The 24,043-nt window shown below is 38.0% G+C and overlaps 1 protein-coding gene and 1 long non-coding RNA gene across 8 annotated transcripts in view; one reads left to right on the forward strand and one right to left on the reverse strand.

The window, feature by feature from the left end:
* Positions 1-11,338, reverse strand: part of crispld1a (cysteine-rich secretory protein LCCL domain containing 1a) — a 28,748-nt gene extending 17,410 nt beyond the window's left edge. For 2 of the 6 annotated variants that reach the window (XM_079601567.1, XM_079601564.1), the window contains exons 1-7: positions 11,263-11,338; positions 10,259-10,305; positions 9,319-9,450; positions 8,168-8,276; positions 7,417-7,472; positions 4,889-5,006; positions 833-1,150 (exon numbers count right to left, since the gene is read on the reverse strand). In XM_079601567.1, the coding sequence (XP_079457693.1) occupies positions 833-1,150; positions 4,889-5,006; positions 7,417-7,472 (492 nt within the window). In that variant the 5' untranslated portion in view covers positions 8,168-8,276; positions 9,319-9,450; positions 10,259-10,305; positions 11,263-11,338. Of the gene's footprint in view, positions 1-832; positions 1,151-2,202; positions 2,342-2,784; positions 2,802-4,888; positions 5,007-7,416; positions 7,473-8,167; positions 8,277-9,318; positions 9,451-10,258; positions 10,306-11,262 lie in introns of those variants that run through there. The other 4 variants (XM_079601565.1, XM_079601566.1, XM_079601569.1 and 1 more) reach the window with 4 other exon arrangements.
* Positions 11,339-11,400: 62 nt separating this feature from the next.
* The window catches only part of LOC306992540, a 30,467-nt gene continuing 17,824 nt past the window's right edge, over positions 11,401-24,043 (forward strand). For both annotated transcript variants that reach the window (XR_013796305.1, XR_013796306.1), the window contains exon 1: positions 11,401-11,684. This is a non-coding gene — a long non-coding RNA (uncharacterized lncRNA). The remainder of the gene's footprint in view (positions 11,685-24,043) is intronic.

Genomic DNA, 24,043 nt, shown 5'->3' on the forward strand with positions numbered 1-24,043 from the left:
TTTAGCCCCGCCCAAAAAATCCGGAAAATAGCAATGGTGAAAAACTGTTTAACGGTCTAACTCCACAATTCAGTACTTCGCAGTTCACAGTCTTTGTAATATGTTTTAGCAATACATTTCTAACATTTATAATGTGTTTAGAATTTTTTTTTAGAATTGCCTTTACAGGGACTTTAACGCTTTACACCTGTGCTTTTTGGCCATATATAATAAAAAATTGTATGTTTTTACTCAGTTTGAGCCTCTGAATATTTTTTCCCTTCTTGAGTGTGAGCTCCATATTCTCACTATATCATATACGATGTATATTATACAGTATAGGAGATAAAAGCAGGATATAACAATTACGATACAAAACATTAAACACATATGCAAACTTTTTAAAAGCTTTTCTTTTATATTTTGTCTAAATTTTTTACAAAACTGTTTCATTAAAAAATGTAAATTTTTCAGACTATTTCATATGTCTGGCTTAACAGGGTTAAGCAGCTTTTTCAAGGCTTTTCAAAAAAAAAAAAAAAAAGTGAATTTCATGTTGCTCTATATCACAAGATAATACAATCTCAAACACTTTTGTGATATGTTGAATAGGCTACAGAAAATATTTTTTGCAAATTGACTAGGTCATGAAGAACCTGTGAATTTGAAATAATAGTTTTATGTGCAATACCAAAACCACAAAGGTAACAGCTGACTGCAAAACAAATTAATGCAAAATAGATTGTAAAATTCTATGTATAGACTTACCACTAAACTAAAGAAAAATGTTAGTGGATAATTCTTTCTAATTTCAGCATATTTGATCATTTGTAGCAGAGAAGAGACGTTTTACCATGTATTCCATATTTGAAGCTGGTGGGTAGACCTGCCCCCGAAGTTTGTTGTGAAGGTTCAGGATAGCCTGCATGTCACTGGCAGTGATGGCCCTCTTGCCTCGCTGTCTCTCCACCATCCACTCTCCATCATCATCATCTTCCAGGTACTTATCCAAGAGAATGCCAAGATCTGTGGCATTAAACAACACCATAGCAAACACACTTTGGGTCACCAGCAGGAGAGACATCCCCCTCAGTAATGCAGAGGTTAAGTGACCCATGGTGGATGAGTTCTGATGATGACGTGATGATGACGTCTGGGTGTCTTCGGGTAACTGTTGAGAAGATGAAGAGCTTTTAGGTAATGAAGTGGAGAAATAAAACAGGTACAAGAAAGAGAAAGAGATGGGCAAGGGCTTGTGAAAAAAATTCAACCTAGCTCGTTTACATCATTCTGCCGAATAATGTTTTACGGAGTGTACAAAGAGCACACTTTCTTAAGTTTAAAAACTATTAAAGGAAAGTCTAATAAACAAACTTAATTTCAAAGAACTTAATCAACTCAGAACTTATTTTCCATATCTAATAATTACGCTGCACAGTCCTGACATTGCCGTTTTATATTGCTCTTTTTAAGTTTCTTTCAGTTATGTTTTATTTGAAGGCTGTTGTTTTTGTGTGCATCGACGTAGTTTGTTGCAGGCACGATTCAGCGTATAAAAGTTTAACTGTCTCAAACCTAAATATTTTACTTGCATGTTAAACAATAGGCTACAAAAATGTATGGGACATCTCGTCTGCAAAAGTTTTTGGATGTTTTGTATGTTCAGTAAAAATTATAAACATATTTCCAATGCGTTTTATTTATAACATTTCTCATATATTCGGCTTAAAAGCAACTTAGCCTACTTTTCGGCGAGTTGTTGATTCGATTACCGATCGTGAACGAATGATTCAGATCGGTTCTTTTGAACCAGTTCATCTGAGTCATTAAAAAGGTTCGACTAAAAATAACTGTTCACGAACAGTATAGCCGACCTATGAAAAACTGTCAAACAGAAAGCAACGAGAAAAAAAGGAAACTTTTTTTTTTGTTGCATAAAACGCAACGCCATAGATTTCTGTCTGACACATCTACGCCTACACTAACAATTAAAATAGCAACCTAATGCAAAAACGCCAGCTATAAGATGTAGACTACATACGATGACAAACACAAAACATTAAGGCTTTTAAAATATTTTATATTTTGCTGCTGGATAAAATAAATTAAGGATTATGTATTTATAGTCTTTGATCAGATTTGACACTGTCAGAGAACAATAATAAAGCAATCATAGACTTTTAAAGTGTTTTCGAGAAAACAAAATATTTGAATGTTGATTACCTGAGCTGTATCCAGCGAATTAACGATCACTCAGCTTTTCTGCAGACTTGTAAGTTTCAGCAGGCTACTGAGAACTTGTCTTGTGACAGTAGTGTTTTGCGAATGCTCATCCATAGATCCCAAAGCATCTGTAAGCATGCTCATAAACTCAATTTAACGATCATAAATGTGCCGAGTCGGTTCCCCTATGTGGGACGGACTGCAACATCTCTTTAAATCCAAACGCAACTTTTTTGACAGTATCGTATTTCTTTGCAAACCACGCCTCCCGTGTTTCAGTCTACCCACCCGTTAAACATGGATTCAAATGAATATATTTTCAAACTGTGTAAATACATTATTGTGCGCATTTCTGTGGGAGAGTCTAATGCGAAATGTATCATCAATAATGCAGGCACCTTATTGCTTTCCACTTAAGCATGCATCAACTTTCAGTGGCATGAAGTTAAGACACATTCCTGACCATGTCGGCATGGTAGCATCATTTGTATCAGATCTGTTACGAAACATCCCAAAATTACTTGTTGGATTTAAGTCTATATGCCATTTGGGTTCAAACTCATTGTTTGTGGAAGATCATACCAGGGAACATCTGTAGTATTATAGTTTTCAGCAGGTGCACAGCCTGGAATGGTACCATGGGTTTAGGAACCTGGAAAGAAATGGTTTCTGCTGCCGTCTAACATACTTTACTTCAATGTTCATTGTGTGTTCAGAGATGTTCTTCAGCACATCACTGTTGTAACATGTGGCTATTTCACACCCTGCTGCCTTTCTGTCGGATTGCACCAGCCTGGTCATTCTACTCTGACCTCTCTCATTAATACCACACAAAAATACCACACTTACTAGTTGTTATTTTGTGTCTGCATCCTCTATCTATAGAGTCTGATGTGCATGACAATCCCAGAAGATCAGCAGGGCACTATAAATCATTCAGTATCAGTCACAGATCACATTTCTTCCCCATTTCGATTTAAACAACACAGCATCTTGCTTTAAAAGTGTACAGATGTAAATATTTAGTGGTCTTTTCATGGTCTTAACCATTTCAATCGCAAATCACTCAGGAAATTAGGAAGAATTGCACAAATACTGTAGATAAAATAACTTAGCATTGAATAGCCTTCCCTTTTGTTTTCTTTAAAAGTTTGCCATGTGGATAAACTTGACAGCTTTTTACAGGAAGAATAATCTGTGTTGTTTCACTCAATGTTGATGGCTTCAAACAGTTCATGAGTAGTTAAAAAATGTTTCCCAGTTAGTTTAAGTTTAATGTGAGATCAAATATTCACTATAGGGTTCAAATCTGGACTCTGACTAGACCAAAACACAAAACATGAGCCTAATGGACTTGTTCTCAAGCCACTTCTTGGTTGTCTTTGCAATTTGGGCATCTGATCATTTCTCTTTACATAAAAAACTAATTTCTCGATAGCTCACAAATACGAGCAGCTAAAAAAGCTCCCGACACAATGACTCCTCTTCCTCAATGCTCCACTGTGGCAGAGATGCATTTGTTATATTCCTTGCCAGATTTTCGAAGAATGCGCTCTGGAGCATCACCATGCAACTCGTGTTTCATTATGATTCATAATTTCACACACAACTTGCCATATCCTGCCAAAAACTTAATTCTGTCTTTGATGTTTTTCAGAGCAATGTTTTTTTATGTTGTGCATTTGCTTAAATTTGGCTAATTTTCTGACCTAATTTGTGGTTAAGACAATTGGAAGCTTAGTGGGTAACACTTGCAATAAGGTTAATTAGTTAAAATTAGTTAACTACCTTAGTTAACATGAACTAAGCATGAACAATACTTCCACAGCATTAATTTCAATATTTACTGATACATTAATAAAATCAAAGGTTGTATTTCTTAACATTAGTTAATGCATTGTGAACTAACATGAACAAACAATAAACAGCTGGGTTTTTATTAACTAACATTAACAAAGATTAATAAATACGGTAACAGATGTATTGCTCATTGTTAGTTCATGTTAGTAAATAGGCTACATTAAATAATGAACCTTATTGTAAAGTTACCGTGTTTAGGATTTCGGGCATGTCCCTTTTTTATTATTAAATCTATGACATAAAATGAAGAAGATTATGCCCTAGATCATTAATCAAACAAGCGAATTTGTGACACTGAGCATGCTAACTCTTTTGCACAAAAAGTTAAATTTTCTTGCTTCCATTTGGATTATGAAATTATGCTGAATAGCACGATCATCAGGTCTTGAACAAACCTCATGTTCATTTTAATTTAGCCTTTCCCTTGCATTTAATTTAGACTTTTGGACCCCACTGCATCTGAAAAATAAACAAGAAATATAATTAACTGCTACAAAGTTCCCATACAAAATCATAACATGACCTTCATTATTTGACCTAACCAACACTGCCATTTATATTTAGATATTTGTTAAATGAACTTGCCAGAATATGAATTTTCCCTATTTGCTATATTTCGCAGCTCACCTTGTATTTATCTTAATGCAAATCACTGTTCTATGGTATCCCTCATGTGTATACATTTGAACTCAATCCAGTTTTATTGCTGACTCTCAACATTTATATTTAGCATCACTGTCCTGTCCAAACCAGAAGCTGTGATTTTTTGGAGTTCAGCTTTACTTTGCACTTACATGTTATAATGAGCCTCTACAGCATGACCTACCACATCTGAAACAGCAATGAAACAGAGTTTGCAGCTGGTTGTGTAGGTCAGTGGCGTGGGGCTGTGACCGCAGCCATCAGAATAGATAGCTGTGTGAAGAGACCAGGACTGTCCACAACTGAAATAGAAATGCCAACGTGCTTTAGGTGCCAGCAGGAGCCCGCCACAAAACATTAATTCAGAAGCCATGGTATAGAGTGACAGCTGCTCTGAGTTTAACTATAATACATGGGTTGCTAAGACATAAAAATTCAATTACCGGTAGATATAAAATTCTAAATATGTTTATTGGACGTGGTACATGAAACGACTCATGTAGACATACAGTTTGAAGTGGGGGAAGATATTTAAATACGTTATATACACTCATAACATTTTGTAATTTATTAATAACTGAACTTTTCATTGCATATTCGTCATAAGCTTCAAAATTATGTTTTTAACATAATATTGAGATATGTTATTAATTGAAAATGACCATGGCAGAACAGTATAGTGATTATTTAGTCTGTTTGGACTCTTTTCGTATTTGGCTCCCTGTTAAACAGCCAAATCCCCCCTTACTTGCTGAGTGTACATGTACTTTAAGGCTGATCAGACACACAAGTATATAAGTTAGTGTCCTGTCTATTTTTGCTTCCCAATAAATTGGATGAACCCATAAAACAAGACCTAAAAACAGCTCAATGTCTCCCTCTACCGTTTTCTTGGTGGAATTTTACCTACATAAGTTCAAATCTACAGTCTATGGTTCAAATGTTGTTGTTATTTCTATCATGCACCAGTGTATCACCATAATAATGTTATTGTTTTCTGGCATTGATACAATTATAACCATTTACATATTTTTGACAAAATTTACTTACCATTTAAAAATTATATGATACATACTTTATCATTGTTACAGCAAGTACTCTAATGTACAGTCAAGACTGTACAAGATTTCAACTCTATAGTGTACTGGTATAAAGTTGTAATTTGAACAACAAAAAAATTACTACGTTTAATTATTTAAATATGACACATTTAAGTATTTAGGATTATGCACAATGTCACTAATTAAAGGGGTGGTTGATTATGATTTCACTTTTCTAACTTTAGTTAGTGTGTAATGTTGCTGTTTGAGCATAAACAACATCTGCAAAGTTACAACGCTCAAAGTTCAAAGGGAGATATTTGCTTTTAAAGAAATAATTTTAGGACTACAACAAACGGCTGGTAGGAACTACACGACATTCCTCCCGGGTTAGTGACATCACCAACCCTAAAATGTACATAAACGCCCCTTGAACACGATTTATAGATTATCATGACAGAATACGCCAATGACTAGAAGATAACTACAGATAAGCTACATAAATTCATCAACTAACCATTCAGAAATGTCCTGTTGCTTCTACATGTTGTTACTTCTTCTTGAGTCTCTCCATCACTAGCTACGTTTACATTGACACCATTTGGTTCAATCGGAATGAAATCAATACGATTGATGAATCCGAACACGGTGTTTACATGAACGATAAATAAAGTAATTGGGTTGTGACTGTGAAAAACTGTGAAGTTTATATGTCACAAGTTTCAAATCGGAATTGATTTTTTGACATGCGCACACTGCACAAATATAGGCTACAGAGTTTCCCGCTGTTCGCGCATAACTATTCTCCTCTATTGGTTCTTTATTTGTTTTAAACAGCAGACGTAATATTAATCAGTCTCTGGTCTCTTATCACGCAGTAAAAATGTCCCTCCCCATGGCCAAAACCAGTCGTCTGTGGATGAGAATCCAAAACAAGGACTGGTGGGACGTTGTCCTGCTTCACTTCACAGATGCTGAGTGAAATGAGAATTTTAGAGGGACACTTATTTATACGACACTTTATTCAACAGGAAGTATAGCTCGTTCCGCGCGTCATACGTCATTATTTAACGTCATTGCACATGCGCAGTCCTTTCAATTTAGGTTTTTAATCCGATCAAGTGTTTACATGTTCTCTCGATCGGATTAAAAAAGGAATAAACCACCCCTTTCAATCCGATCGACACTCTGGGGACATCAAGGACTTATTTTACATCTTATGTGGCATTATACCACCCCTTTAAATAAGCATATTTGTGACTGATCATGTGAATTCCTTTGTACAAAAAGTACAATTTTCTTGCTTCTATAAGGATCCTTTTTCAAATTATGCTGCAAAACACGATCATCAAGTCTTGAGCAAACTTCTTCTATCAGGCTCAAGTGTATCATAATAATGTATTTATTGATTTGATAGTAGTACCATTATTACATATTTCAATAATTGCATAAAGCTTCATTGGACAAAAAAAACACAAATTTCACTGTTTGTGCCCCTGATCCAAAATGACCTGCTAACATCACATCACTAATCATATCAACACATGCAAAAGTGTGAACAAGTACTAGTCAGGAGAAATCACTCCATTATTCAGATTGGATTATAAGAGCAGACTGATTGCTATAAAAGATGTGCTTCCAATCATTGTGCTCCTGTGTTAGCAATGGTTACCTCAGAAAGACGCGCAGCCGTGGCTTAGCATCAAAATGGCCAAGAAAATATTGCATCTGAAAGAATCATATGAAAGAATCATTATTTGATCGCTACCATAGACATCAATGTTCATATCCGAACTATAAACTTTTATCCCAGTACTTCTGCTATAATTTGAATGATTGTAAGACAGAAATAATGATACTGTGTGGTTGAAATTAATGTTTGTGAAGCTGTTTCATACCTACACATGACAACTGCTCTCTCTGGGTCAGAGAGAGCAGTTGTCGTATCAATGGTTTAATAGACATAGCCACATCGCTGTCATTTAGGAATACGATCAAACATTGTGAAACACAAAATGTATGTTCCTGCCAATACTTATGGCATAAGTATAAGTATATCAAAGAAGTGCTGCACAGGGTTTCAACTACTAACTTGCGTGGTTGGAGAATGTAAATCTTTTTCAAATTAGCTTTTTATTGGCTGTGTGATGAATCACCAGAAGATGGCAATCTTATCAAATTTTTGTCCTAACGCAGCTCCACTCTGCTAATAATCATGCAAAGCTTTTTGACGTAAAAACCTTGTGCAACACATTTTAATGCAGCGAATTTTAATATGCACCAGAGATACAACGAGCAAATAATAACATATATGAATGAAAACATTAAACTGATAAATTAGTCAGGTCTGCACTATGCAGCAGCAGCAGCAGCAAAAAAAAAAAAAATCACTATGCAAAAAAAGAAAAGAAAAAGGGAAGTACCTAATTTGGTGACTCTGATATCTTATGCTGAATCTGGGGAAAAGGGAAAAGAGTGGAATGGCCCTTATAAGTCCCTGATGAGTGGTGCCAGGAAGGTCTGCCAATGCCTCTGCAATAATGTTCAAAAAGTAAATAAGACAATGCAATGTACAATTCCCAAACAGATATCTGTTGTCATGCATGTTCCTACAGAGATTCTAATGAGATGTATGATAAATATAAGTATAATGAGTAAAAATCTGTATATGTGTTCATTCCAATTTCCAACCAGCACAGGTAATGATTTCACAGCAGGAAAGCACTGGAAATCTCTCTGAATAGTTGGGAGGGCACGTGGAACAAGGAGTGCCTTACTTATATTTTTATAGAGCACGTCCTACACTGTTCCCCCAATAAACAGCCACAGCATTAGTAAAAGTGCTGCTTTGATTATCGCTTGTGCTGGTTTAAGTTTCTTGATAATACTCTTAAACTGTACCTTTGCCAATTTTCATCCCGCTTAGTATTGTTACAGTGTCGGTAGTATATGTAAATGAACAATGTTAACAAATTTTCCGTGTATACCTGGACTGAGTAATTCACGTTTATTTGTCAGCAAAAGTCCACCAGTTGACGCAAAATGTGTCATCTGGCAGACTTTTGACAACTCCAGGGTGTCACGGGTATGGTGCGGGTGAACAAAGGCAGAGGCACAAAGCTCCAATTCAAACTTTTACTATAATAAAGCTTACACAAAACTGGTACAGGCAGAAGGGTAACACTCACAATACACGGTAACATATACAAGGACCGACAAGGACAGAAGCAAACTAAATACAGATACAAACGAACACTAACAAGGTGAAGACAGGTGACACAGATGATGAGGACGATGAACAGGTGGATGATTGAGGAAGTGAGTTCAGGTGTGAAGACACAAGGGATTCTGGGAAGTGTAGTGCAGACTAAGACAGACAGGTGCAGACGAAGACTGTGACACAGGGATTATACTTTCATATTTTTGTATCCCCACCCACAGGCAGTCGACAAAGGGTTATTAACAGAACAGTGATTGTAAGGGTTTGTTTATCACTAAAAATGTTATTGTACAATGTCTACTGTTTAAACAGCATTATGGTAAAAAATCGAACACTATGCAACAGCTTTCTTACCTGTACCAAAGTCTATAGATACAAAGACACTGCACTCCTATATACAAAGACCCATGCAGACTGGGAGGAGTGTGTCCCTCAATAAAAGTGGATATTATGCTCAGCTGTCTTTGCTACATAGTCGCCCCAGAGCTGAAAAACAAAATACACTGTTATCAGTCCACTGACTAAAATTTCGGTTCAAAAGTAATTTAGTAAAAGTTTTAATATCCCAAAGAGTACCACAAAGAGCAAGAATTTTTTTATTCTGTAAATGACTTAGTAAATTAACTAAAGAAAGTCTGGGGAAAGACAAACAATGGATTGTTCACTGAGTCTTAGATCCTAATTTCCTATAACTAAACTATGCCAGCAAAATATACTTTATCCATCATGGTTCTATTGAAACGGCAAAGTATTTCAGTTCAACAACAATTCAAATACATTTAATCAGTTTTGATGTCAAAGTGTTTCTGACTGAAACACTTCTGACATCATACATTAAAACGGTGATTACTGTAGTGGCATTACCATACATTTCATGTTTGTGTTATAGAAATCAAGAAGTTCTTGCTTATCATAAAATGTAAGTTTTGAGAAGGTTTGCAGCGTCAGTGATATATTTTGGAGGAGTGGAGCCAGTATCAGTGAAATTGGTTGCTGGCAGAGATGAAGAGGCAGTGGCATTAAAGGCTGATAGTAGAGCATTTGTTCGATAGGGTAAACAGAAGAGCAGAATGCCAATAGCCAAGTGGTTTTCATTCATGATTGGCATTCCAGCATATCACGTGACATTTCAAAGCTATTTCTTTCATAGAATTTCTGCCTGCTAAATTTAAAGTATATAAAACAACAAAATATACAAGTCATTTCAACTTATAAGTCAATAATCCAAACCATCAGTGTCACATACAGGCATAGAAGGCTATACTGTTTAAATTTAGTTTTTCTTTTTGCAAACCTGGGGTGTTCGCCCAGACAAATCAGGTGTCGGATCCTGGATTCAGCCTTCAAAATACAAGATAATCTATCTTTGAACACAAATAGAGAAAGACAAGACACAGCAGACAACAACGAATAATACAGAGGATATACTTGTAATAATTATTTACCTTGTTTTAATAGTGCTTATATATAGTATACAAGTTGTATACTATATATAAGCACTATTAAAACAAGGTAAATAATTATTTTACAGTAACGTTAAATATCATCTCTCACATCGGTGATCTGCATTAAGACAGGGTTTTTTTTTTCAAGGACGTTTTATGCTATAATGTATTTTTATAATAAAAAAACATCATAAATCTTACATTTCAAGCAATGTGGAAGCAAAATGATTACTGATTGATGATTTAAAAAATACTTTTACAACCATGTTCTTTGCAAGCACATACTGCATTAGTTTAATCAGTCTTTGTTTATACAATTAGCATAAAACAAACAATATAGTTCTTATTCACAGATTAAAGATTATTAAACGAAAACGTTAAAAAAGTATTGCACAACCACCAAATAGGTGGCGATATTCACCAAGTATGTAACGTTAAACCATTTAAGTGCTAAAGAAGAAAGTTATTTTTATAGCGTTTTTTGTTTCCATGGTGACTAGTCCCTCTGTACGAGAATGTCTTGTGTGTGTTGTTAACGGACACCAAGATCTGGGTTGGCTTGGCTGAACTTTTACGCGATTCGGGAACCAGCATACCTCGAGCAGGCAAAATTTAACTTAAACAACCAAGAGTTTAGTGTATGCTTGATGGTAAGATAGCCTTGTTTTCTGGAATACTCCCCTGTTGCCACAAGGCTCCCGTCTTAAAAGTAAGTAAGTTACATAAGTTAACTGCCAATACTGGCAACGAATTCACGTGTATTATATCTGTGTATTAAAGCGACAGCAGCTTAATGTACAGTACTTGCTGCTGTCTATTCTGTTAATGAGAATAAAAACAGAAAATCACTCACTGCTCTTGCCCGAATAACTTTAGTAGCTTTGAAAATAACCAATTTCTTACCCGAATATGCACTAGCGAGAAGATAATGTACAGCGCGCTCAGGGGGAGGAGCTATGGTCATCAGGTCAGGTGCGGAATGTTCCAGTGTGACGTCACAGTAGAAAACATAAGAATGTCTGGCTCTTCACTGTCTCTTGATACTGCGTAAATGGTTCATATTCATAAGTGTTCAAAGCTTGCGTTTTATGCACATATTTTTGCACAAATTTTGATTTCTTGGCCACACAGATTGCCACAATGAGGACTTTATACTACAGAAGCCAGGAGTCACCAACAAAACTAGCAGGCATGAGGCAGGCCCCAGAAGAGTCACCAACAGCAACAAGACAAGCAGGCATGAGTCTACAACAGATGCCAAGAAGTCACCAACTAGTAAGATAACTAGTTATTATAAGTTATAGGCTAGTTAAAGGTTTGTTAAAGGTACACTATGTAACGTTTCTGTTCAGAATTTGCTAAATGTATATAATGAGCGAGTACATCATGAATCCATCTTCCAAATCATGTTTATGTCTTATCCTGAATCACGGCGTAGTGCGTACACCTATAATAAGCAAGGCCGTGCACAGACATTTTGTTAGATACAGGTACTGTACATGATCAGGTGGAAAAAAAATGCCACCCCTCTTAATTACTTAATTACCGGTAATGTACTGTAAAAAATACATGAAACTTAAGTTTTTACATACTGTAGTAGTTACATACTGTAGAACACATTTAAATTACTTTCATATTTATTTATTCATATAAATAAATAAAATAATAAGTATGTCCTTTGGCATTATGATGAAACAAAATCAATGTTGCACATTTAATACTGACAGAAATTACTATTATACTTCTCTTATTTAGATTACAGTTGCAGCACGAATAATGTTATGAAATTTGTGTTTTAAATGTAAAATTTTAAATATAGAAAATACTTTTCTATACATAATTGGGTAAAACGGGGCTAAATGTGCTTTTTATAAGGTCCCATAGTGTATGATTGTAGAACTAAAATATGTTTTTTATTGAACATTGATGGAGCAACAGATTTCGTGTGAAAATAAATCATAAAATTGTTTTGTTTAAAAATCGTATGAGGTGGCAAGTGCTGGAATAACCCTGTTTGTGGGGTAAAAGGCCCACCTTTATGGGGCAAAAGCACTTATCTTGTCAGAGACCAAAAGGGCAGGTGCTTGAACAACACTTGGGGTCTAATTGTGCACGTACCTAATAATAAGTAAGGGATAATGTACTTCCGCTTCTTGTCGGGGTCCTCATCACCCTGTCGGGAGTTTTTTTGAGAGAACCACCGGCTGGATGTACATTATCCCTTCCCGCTTATTACACTCGTACTTGCCACATGAGTAAATAATTAGACACAAAATATTGATCTGAGTTGAAATATTTTATTAAGTGTTTAAATGCAACGCTTCCGCAGAGAGCAGTTGCTAGCGCGGCAAGTTCAAACTAGATGGACAGACATTTAATAGATACGATACAGTCATACCACTTATTACACAGCATTTTGCCACATAAATAATTATGGGGATAAGATATATTGATTTCAGATTGAGACCCAGAATTTTTTTTTTCATGTCATCACATTGTAGAGCATAAGATTAGAGCAAATGGTAAAAAAAAAAAAAACATTTTTGAAAAATTATATTTTATTCATATGTTATCCTATGTCCTCTGTAGTGGACACCAGAGGCCCTATTTTAACGATCTGAAACGCAAGTATCAAACGCGAAACGCAAGTAACTTTGTGGCCGGATCCCGGCGCAAACCTAAAATGGGTTGGTCTGAAGTAGCTTCATTATTCATAGGTGTGGTTTGGGCGTAACGTAAAATAAACCAATCAGACCGTCCTCTCACATTCCCTTTAAGAGCCGGCGCGCTTGTTCCATGGCGGATTGCTATTATAACGGCGGATTTGCCAGGCTCACGCCAGGTGCGGTTAACAGCCGAGGAGACCGACGTTCTCGTCAGGGCCGTAAAAGACAGAGAAGTGACATTCTATGGGGATGAGAGAAACCCACCCAAATTAGCTTTGGTTAAACAGGCGTATAATAATTTGGGTAAATGTGTAAGCTAGATTTATGGCTATTTTTTTCACATCTTAATGGACACAACAATGATTTCCCTCGTGTGTTAATATTTTTCCTTGTAATAATGTATGATTTGCAAAATTGAAAACTGCGGCGTCTGTTTAGATTAGGGAATCAAAGTGTAAGTGCGTTGTGCACATGCTACATAATGGCCAAGCACGCGCCCTTAAAATAGCATATTTTTGTCGTAATGGTTAATAGCTCTGGTGCTGCATACCTGGGCAAGTTGGAAAATTCGGCAAAGCTGGCAGTTCAAGTAAACACTTGGGAGTTAGGACTAGGGTGTGTCCTGTAAGGTGGTGGGTGGGACACAGGTTACACCCTAGATTGCCAAAAAAAATTACAAACAATTATTTTTAAAAAAGGTAAATAAAATACAAAATATAGTACATTTGTAATGAAACAAAGTCAAACACATTTTCAAATGAAAAAGCGAATCTAATGCCTAGATATAATTTTTTTAAAACACAAAATCTATGGTGAATTGGCATTTTTGTCGTAATGGTTCCTAGCTCTGGTGCAGCACTCTGGGTGGGACTGACCAGTTCTTTGCCCATAGCATAGTCAGTTGTATTCTGCATCCAGGAAACCTGTATCCGTCTTCAAAATTAGGGAAAAGCTGCCATTTCAAGTCAGGGAAGTAGGGACGTTGTGGTGCTGAACTATGTGCGGGACAATTATCATTGGACAAAGAGCGCACTTGCGCATTGCATACCTCGGCAAGTTGGAAACTTCGACAAAGCTGGCAGTTCACCCCTAGTAAACACTTGGAGTTAGGACTAGGGTGTGTCCTGTAAGGTTGTGGTGGGTGGGACACAGGCCACACCCGAGATTGCCAAAAAACGACAAACATTTTTTTAAAAAAAAGGTGAATAAAACCAAAATATAGTTACATTTGTAATAAAAGAAAGTCAAACATATTTTCACATGACAAAGCGAAACTAATACCCAGATATCATTTTTTTTCAACACAAAATCTATCGTTAATTTGAACTTTTGTCGTAATGGTTCCTAGCTCTGGTGATGCACTCTGGGTGGGACTGACCAGTTCTTTGTCCATAGCACAGTCAGTTGTATTCTGCATCCAGGAAACCTGTATCTGTCTTCACAATTGGGGAAAAGCTGCCATTTCAACTCAGGGAAGTAGGGACGTTGTGGTGCTGAACTATGTGCAGGACAATTATCATTGGACAAAGAGCTCACTGCGCATTGCATACCTCGGCAAGTTGGAAACTTCGGCAAATCTGGCAGTTCACCCCTAGTAAACACTTGGAGTTAGGACTAGGGTGTGTCCTGTAAGGTGGTGGGTGGGACACAGGCCACATCCTAGATTACCAAAAAAACGACAATCAATTATAAAATAAAAAAAGGTAAATAAAACCAAAATATAGTTACATTTGTAGTGAAAGAAAGTCAAACACGTTTTTTAAATGACAAAGCTAAACTAATGCCCAGATATAAAATTTTTTAAACAAAATCTATGGTGAATTGGCCTTTTTGTCGTAATGGTTCCTAGCTCTGGTGCAGCACTCTGGGTGGGACTGACCAGTTCTTTGCCCATAGCACAGTCAATTGTATTCTGCATTCAGGAAACCTGTATCCATCTTCACAATTGGGGAAAAGATGCCATTTCAAGTCAGGGAAGTAGGGACGTTGTGGTGCTGAACTATGTGCAGGACAATTATCATTGGACAAAGAGCTCACTGCGCATTGCATACCTCGGCAAGTTGGAAACTTCGGCAAAGCTGGCAGTTCACCCCTAGGAAACACTTGGAGTTAGGACTAGGGTGTGTCCTGTAAGGTGGTGGGTGGGACACAGGCCACATCCTAGATTGCCAAAAAACGACAAACAATTATTTTAAAAAAAGGGTAAACAAAACCAAAATATAGTTATATTTGTTGTGAAGAAAGTCAAACACGTTTTCAAATGACAAAGCTAAACTAATGCCCAGATATAAAAAAATTTAAACACAAAATCTATGGCGAATTGGCCTTTTTTGTCGTAATGGTTCCTAGCTCTGGTGCAGCACTCTGGGTGGGACTGACCAGTTCTTTGCCCATAGCACAGTCAGTTGTATTCTGCATCCAGGAAACCTGTATCCGTCTTCACAATTAGGGAAAGGCTGCCATTTCAACTCAAGGAAAGTAGGGACGTCGTGGTGCTGAACAATGTGCAGGACAATTATCATTGGACAAAGAGCTTACTGCGCATTGCATACCTCACAAGTTGGAAACTTCGGCAAAGCTGGCAGTTCACCCCTAGTAAACACTTGGAGTTAGGACTAGGGTGTGTCCTGTAAGGTGGTGGGTGGGACACAGGCCACATCCTAGATTGCCAAAAAAACGACAAACAATTATTTTTTAAAAAGGGTAAACAAAATTTGTGATGAAAGAAAGTTAAACACATTTTCAAATGACAAAGCGAAACTAATGCCCAGATATATATATTTTTTTAAACAAAATCTATGGTGAATTGGCCTTTTTGTCATAATGGTTCCTAGCTCCGGTGCAGCACTCTGGGTGGGACTGACCAGTTCTTTGCCCATAGCACAGTCAATTGTATTCTGCATCCAGGAAACCTGTATCCGTCTTCACAATTGGGGAAAAGCTGCCATTTCAACTCAGGGAAGTAAGGACGTCGTGGTGCTGAACAATGTGCAGGACAATTATCATTGGACAAAGAGCTCACTGCGCATTGCATACCTCAGCAAGTTGGAAACTTCGGCAAAGCTGGCAGTTCACCCCTAGTAAACACTTGGAGTTAGGACTAGGGTGTGTCCTGTAAGGTGGTGGGTGGGACACAGGCCACATCCTAGATCGCCAAAAAAACGACAAACAATTATTTAAAAAAAAAAGGTAAATAAAACCAAAATATAGTTACATTTGTAGTGAAAGAAAGTCAAACACGTTTTCAAATGACAAAGCTAAACTAATGCCCAGATATAAAAAAAATTAAACACAAAATCTATGGCGAATTGGCCTTTTTTGTCGTAATGGTTCCTAGCTCTGGTGCAGCACTCTGGGTGGGACTGACCAGTTCTTTGCCCATAGCACAGTCAGTTGTATTCTGCATCCAGGAAACCTGTATCCATCTTCACAATTAGGGAAAGGCTGCCATTTCAACTCAGGGAAGTAGGGACGTCGTGGTGCTGAACAATGTGCAGGACAATTATCATTGGACAAAGAGCTCACTGCGCATTGCATACCTCGGCAAGATGGAAACTTCGGCAAAGCTGGCAGTTCACCCCTAGTAAACACTTGGAGTTAGGACTAGGGTGTGTCCTGTAAGGTGGTGGGAGGGACACAGGCCACATCCTAGATTGCCAAAAAACGACAAACAATTATTTAAAAAAAAGGGTAAACAAAACCAAAATATAGTTATATTTGTAGTGAAAGAAAGTCAAACACGTTTTCAAATGACAAAGCTAAACTAATGCCCAGATATAAAAAAAATTAAACACAAAATCTATGGCGAATTGGCCTTTTTTTGTCGTAATGGTTCCTAGCTCTGGTGCAGCACTCTGGGTGGGACTGACCAGTTCTTTGCCCATAGCACAGTCAATTGTATTCTGCATCCAGGAAACCTGTATCCGTCTTCACAATTAGGGAAAGGCTGCCATTTCAAGTCAGGGAAGTAGGGACGTCGTGGTGCTGAACAATGTGCAGGACAATTATCATTGGACAAAGAGCTCACTGCGCATTGCATACCTCGGCAAGTTGGAAACTTCGGCAAAGCTGGCAGTTCACCCCTAGTAAACACTTGGAGTTAGGACTAGGGTGTGTCCTGTAAGGTGGTGGGTGGGACACAGGCCACATCCTAGATTGCCAAAAAAACGACAAAAAATTATTTTAAAAAAAAAGTAAATAAAACCAAAATATAGTTACATTTGTAATGAAAGAAAGTCAAACACGTTTTCAAATGACAAAGCTAAACAAATGCCCAGATATAAAAAAAATTAAACACAAAATCTATGGCGAATTGGCCTTTTTTGTCGTAATGGTTCCTAGCTCTGGTGTAGCACTCTGGGTGGGACTGACCAGTTCTTTGCCCATAGCACAGTCAGTTGTATTCTGCATCCAGGAAACCTGTATCCGTCTTCACAATTAGGGAAAAGCTGCCATTTCAAGTCAGGGAAGTAGGGACGTCGTGGTGCTGAACTATGTGCAGGACAATTATCATTGGACAAAGAGCTCACTGCGCATTGCATACCTCGGCAAGTTGGAAACTTCGGCAAAGCTGGCAGTTCACCCCTAGTAAACACTTGGAGTTAGGACTAGGGTGTGTCCTGTAAGGTGGTGGGTGGGACACAGGCCACATCCTAGATTGCCAAAAAACGACAAACAATTATTTTAAAAAAAGGGTAAACAAAACCAAAATATAGTTACATTTGTAATGAAAGAAAGTCAAACACGTTTTCAAATGACAAAGCGAAACTAATGCCCAGATATAATTTTTTTAAAACACAAAATCTATGGCGAATTGGCCTTTTTGTCGTAATGGTTCCTAGCTCTGGTGCAGCACTCTGGGTGGGACTGACCAGTTCTTTGCCCATAGCACAGTCAGTTGTATTCTGCATCCAGGAAACCTGTATCCGTCTTCACAATTAGGGAAAGGCTGCCATTTCAACTCAGGGAAGTAGGGACGTCGTGGTGCTGAACAATGTGCAGGACAATTATCATTGGACAAAGAGCTTACTGCGCATTGCATACCTCGGCAAGTTGGAAACTTCGGCAAAGCTGGCAGTTCACCCCTAGTAAACACTTGGAGTTAGGACTAGGGTGTGTCCTGTAAGGTGGTGGGAGGGACACAGGCCACATCCTAGATTGCCAAAAAAACGACAAACAATTATTTTTTAAAAAGGGTAAACAAAATTTGTGATGAAAGAAAGTTAAACAAATTTTCAAATGACAAAGCGAAACTAATGCCCAGATATATATATATTTTTAAACAAAATCTATGGTGAATTGGCCTTTTTGTCATAATGGTTCCTAGCTCCGGTGCAGCACTCTGGGTGGGACTGACCAGTTCTTTGCCCATAGCACAGTCAATTGTATTCTGCATCCAGGAAACCTGTATCCGTCTTCACAATTGGGGAAAAGCTGCCATTTCAACTCAGAGAAGTAAGGACGTCGTGGTGCTGAACAATGTGCAGGACAATTATCATTGGACAAAGAGCTCACTTCGCATTGCATACCTCAGCAAGTTGGAAACTTCGGCAAAGCTGGCAGTTCACTCCTAGTAAACACTTGGAGTTAGGACTAGGGTGTGTCCTGTAAGGTGGTGGGTGGGACACAGGCCACATCCTAGATTGCCAAAAAAAACGACAATCAATTATAAAAAAAAAAAAAAGGTAAATAAAACCAAAATATAGTTACATTTGTAGTGAAAGAAAGTCAAACACGTTTTCAAATGACAAAGCTAAACTAATGCCCAGATATAAAAAAATGTAAACACAAAATCTATGGTGAATTGGCCTTTTTGTCGTAATGGTTCCTAGCTCTGGTGCAGCACTCTGGGTGGGACTGACCAGTTCTTTGCCCATAGCACAGTCAATTGTATTCTGCATCCAGGAAACCTGTATCCGTCTTCACAATTGGGGAAAAGCTGCCATTTCAAGTCAGGGAAGTAGGGACGTCGTGGTGCTGAACAATGTGCAGGACAATTATCATTGGACAAAGAGCTCACTGCGCATTGCATACCTCGGCAAGTTGGAAACTTCGGCAAAGCTGGCAGTTCACCCCTAGAAAACACTTGGAGTTAGGACTAGGGTGTATCCTGTAAGGTGGTGGGTGGGACACAGGCCACATCCTAGATTGCCAAAAAAACGACAAACAATTATTTAAAAAAAAAGGTAAATAAAACCAAAATATAGTTACATTTGTAATGAAAGAAAGTCAAACACGTTTTCAAATGACAAAGCTAAACAAATGCCCAGATATAAAAAAAATTAAACACAAAATCTATGGCGAATTGGCCTTTTTTGTCGTAATGGTTCCTAGCTCTGGTGTAGCACTCTGGGTGGGACTGACCAGTTCTTTGCCCATAGTACAGTCAGTTGTATTCTGCATCCAGGAAACCTGTATCCGTCTTCACAATTAGGGAAAGGCTGCCATTTCAACTCAGGGAAGTAGGGACGTCGTGGTGCTGAACAATGTGCAGGACAATTATCATTGGACAAAGAGCTCACTGCGCATTGCATACCTCTGCAAATTGGAAACTTCGGCAAAGCTGGCAGTTCACCCCTAGTAAACACTTGGAGTTAGGACTAGGGTGTGTCCTGTAAGGTGGTGGGTGGGACACAGGCCACATCCTAGATTGCCAAAAAACGACAAACAATTATTTTAAAAAAAGGGTAAACAAAACCAAAATATAGTTATATTTGTAGTGAAAGAAAGTCAAACACGTTTTCAAATGACAAAGCTAAACAAATGCCCAGATATAAAAAAATTTAAGGCGAGACACTACAGGTGAATAGGGTACAATTTAAAAATAATAAATATCACCATGACACTTCCTCAGTTGATTACTTACACAAGTTAATAAAAAAAATGTATTACAAGTTTTTGAAATTTGTATGTTTAATTATGCAAATTAGGTATTATCTCATTAAATATGCACACTTTTGCATATATTTTCGGTAGATAGATCTGAACATATGATAAAGCCAGGTGCAGAATTCTTTTTTCATTTTGTTTACACACAAGAGGAAAAAAGATGTTCAGAGGGATTTCAGGATATATGCTTTCATTACCTAGGAAATCAAAATATACTGTCCATAGCCTTAAAAAATCGATTTTCGCCATATTTTTGGGATTAAAATGTCCTATAAATCAGACCAGGAATGATTTATTAACAAATCCCTCTGAACATATCTTCAGAATACTGCTAAGTGTATAACTGGAAAATTTGGTGTACATAAGTGCTACATAGGCTGAGATGTTTCTACTGGAGGATGACAAAAAACCCATTTTGAGAAAAAGGCATTTAAAGATTTGTAATGTAAAAAATCATACTTTTTTAGTGGAAACAACTATTTACTGACACAATATCTTATCAAATAATTAGCAACAACAATACAAACCACCTAAATCACATCAAAACTTATAAACACAGCATTTATGGCCTTTAACTGAGCAGAAAAACAGTCAAAAACACACATCTAAGTGTCAGAGCACGTCACGTGATGCATCTGAACCAATCACAATGTCAGAAATTGACATCAGCCAATGAGATTTCGCTTTTAGGGTTAAATGCCCATTTTACTTTCACGATTGGTTGCTGATTAAAAGGAAATGACCATATTTGGACCCGACAGCATTGTACAGCAGAGAGAGAGCTTTTCAGACATGTGCGTGATTAAAGGAAGAACACAGAGATCGCGGAGCAGCGCGTTGATTTAGAACGCCAGCTTTTGCTGAATTTCGGAGAAATCTATAGACGCAAATAGACAAAGTGTAGTGAAATAAAGACCTAAATGTGTATTTTGGACTTTTTTTCACCACAAGTCTGAAAGAAGACATGTTATTGAAGACAAATAGCCTAAAATCTCAAAATTGACCAGTGAAAAAAAAACTATGTTTTTGCCTGCCGTGTCTCGCCTTAAACACAAAATCTATGGCGAATTGGCCTTTTTTGTCGTAATGGTTCCTAGCTCTGGTGTAGCACTCTGGGTGGGACTGACCAGTTCTTTGCACATAGCACAGTCAGTTGTATTCTGCATCCAGGAAACCTGTATCCGTCTTCACAATTAGGGAAAGGCTGCCATTTCAAGTCAGGGAAGTAGGGACGTTGTGGTGCTGAACTATGTGCAGGACAATTATCATTGGACAAAGAGCTCACTGCGCATTGCATACCTCGCAAGTTGAAAACTTCGGCAAAGCTGGCAGTTCACCCCTAGTAAACACTTGGAGTTAGGACTAGGGTGTGTCCTGTAAGGTGGTGGGTGGGACACAGGCCACATCCTAGATTGCCAAAAAACGACAAACAATTATTTAAAAAAAAGGGTAAACAAAACCAAAATATAGTTACATTTGTAATGAAAGAAAGTCAAACACATTTTCAAATGACAAAGCGAAACTAATGCCCAGATATAATTTTTTTTAAACAAAATCTATGGTGAATTGGCCTTTTTGTCGTAATGGTTCCTAGCTCTGGCGCAGCACTCTGGGTGGGCCTTACCAGTTCTTTGCCCATAGCATAGTCAATTGTATTCTGCATCCAGGAAACCTGTATCCGTCTTCACAATTGGGGAAAAGCTGCCATTTCAACGAAAGTAGGGACGTTGTGGTGCTGAACTATGTGCAGGACAATTATCATTGGACAAAGAGCTTACTGCGCATTCCATACCTCGGCAAGTTGGAAACTTCGGCAAAGCTGGCAGTTCACCCCTAGTAAACACTTGGAGTTAGGACTAGGGTGTGTCCTGTAAGGTGGTGGGTGGGACACAGGCCACATCCTAGATTGCCAAAAAACGACAAACAATTATTTAAAAAAAAGGGTAAACAAAACCAAAATATAGTTACATTTGTAATGAAAGAAAGTCAAACACGTTTTCAAATGACAAAGCGAAACTAATGCCCAGATATAATTTTTTTAAAACACAAAATCTATGGTGAATTGGCCTTTTTGTCGTAATGGTTCCTAGCTCTGGTGCAGCACTCTGGGTGGGACTGAGCAGTTCTTTGCCCATAGCACAGTCAGTTGTATTCTGCATCCAGGAAACCTGTATCCGTCTTCACAATTAGGGAAAGGCTGCCATTTCAACTCAGGGAAGTAGGGACGTCGTGGTGCTGAACAATGTGCAGGACAATTATCATTGGACAAAGAGCTTACTGCGCATTGCATACCTCGGCAAGTTGGAAACTTCGGCAAAGCTGGCAGTTCACCCCTAGTAAACACTTGGAGTTAGGACTAGGGTGTGTCCTGTAAGGTGGTGGGTGGGACACAGGCCACATCCTAGATTGCCAAAAAAACGACAAACAATTATTTTTTAAAAAGGGTAAACAAAATTTGTGATGAAAGAAAGTTAAACACATTTTCAAATGACAAAGCGAAACTAATGCCCAGATATATATATATATTTTTAAACAAAATCTATGGTGAATTGGCCTTTTTGTCATAATGGTTCCTAGCTCCGGTGCAGCACTCTGGGTGGGACTGACCAGTTCTTTGCCCATAGCACAGTCAATTGTATTCTGCATCCAGGAAACCTGTATCCGTCTTCACAATTGGGGAAAAGCTGCCATTTCAACTCAGAGAAGTAAGGACGTCGTGGTGCTGAACAATGTGCAGGACAATTATCATTGGACAAAGAGCTCACTTCGCATTGCATACCTCAGCAAGTTGGAAACTTCGGCAAAGCTGGCAGTTCACTCCTAGTAAACACTTGGAGTTAGGACTAGGGTGTGTCCTGTAAGGTGGTGGGTGGGACACAGGCCACATCCTAGATTGCCAAAAAAACGACAATCAATTATAAAAAAAAAAAAAGGTAAATAAAACCAAAATATAGTTACATTTGTAGTGAAAGAAAGTCAAACACGTTTTCAAATGACAAAGCTAAACTAATGCCCAGATATAAAAAAATGTAAACACAAAATCTATGGTGAATTGGCCTTTTTGTCGTAATGGTTCCTAGCTCTGGTGCAGCACTCTGGGTGGGACTGACCAGTTCTTTGCCCATAGCACAGTCAATTGTATTCTGCATCCAGGAAACCTGTATCCGTCTTCACAATTGGGGAAAAGCTGCCATTTCAAGTCAGGGAAGTAGGGACGTCGTGGTGCTGAACAATGTGCAGGACAATTATCATTGGACAAAGAGCTCACTGCGCATTGCATACCTCGGCAAGTTGGAAACTTCGGCAAAGCTGGCAGTTCACCCCTAGAAAACACTTGGAGTTAGGACTAGGGTGTATCCTGTAAGGTGGTGGGTGGGACACAGGCCACATCCTAGATTGCCAAAAAAACGACAAACAATTATTTTTAAAAAAAAGGTAAATAAAACCAAAATATAGTTACATTTGTAGTGAAAGAAAGTCAAACACGTTTTCAAATGACAAAGCTAAACTAATGCCCAGATATAAAAAAAATTAAACACAAAATCTATGGCGAATTGGCCTTTTTTGTCGTAATGGTTCCTAGCTCTGGTGCAGCACTCTGGGTGGGACTGACCAGTTCTTTGCCCATAGCACAGTCAGTTGTATTCTGCATCCAGGAAACCTGTATCCGTCTTCACAATTAGGGAAAGGCTGCCATTTCAACTCAGGGAAGTAGGGACGTCGTGGTGCTGAACAATGTGCAGGACAATTATCATTGGACAAAGAGCTCACTGCGCATTGCATACCTCTGCAAATTGGAAACTTCGGCAAAGCTGGCAGTTCACCCCTAGTAAACACTTGGAGTTAGGACTAGGGTGTGTCCTGTAAGGTGGTGGGTGGGACACAGGCCACATCCTAGATTGCCAAAAAACGACAAACAATTATTTAAAAAAAAGGGTAAACAAAACCAAAATATAGTTATATTTGTAGTGAAAGAAAGTCAAACACGTTTTCAAATGACAAAGCTAAACAAATGCCCAGATATAAAAAAATTTAAACACAAAATCTATGGCGAATTGGCCTTTTTTGTCGTAATGGTTC

Source organism: Phoxinus phoxinus (genome assembly GCF_949152265.1).
Source record: "Phoxinus phoxinus genome assembly, chromosome: 24".
Taxonomy (NCBI): Eukaryota; Metazoa; Chordata; class Actinopteri; order Cypriniformes; family Leuciscidae; genus Phoxinus; species Phoxinus phoxinus.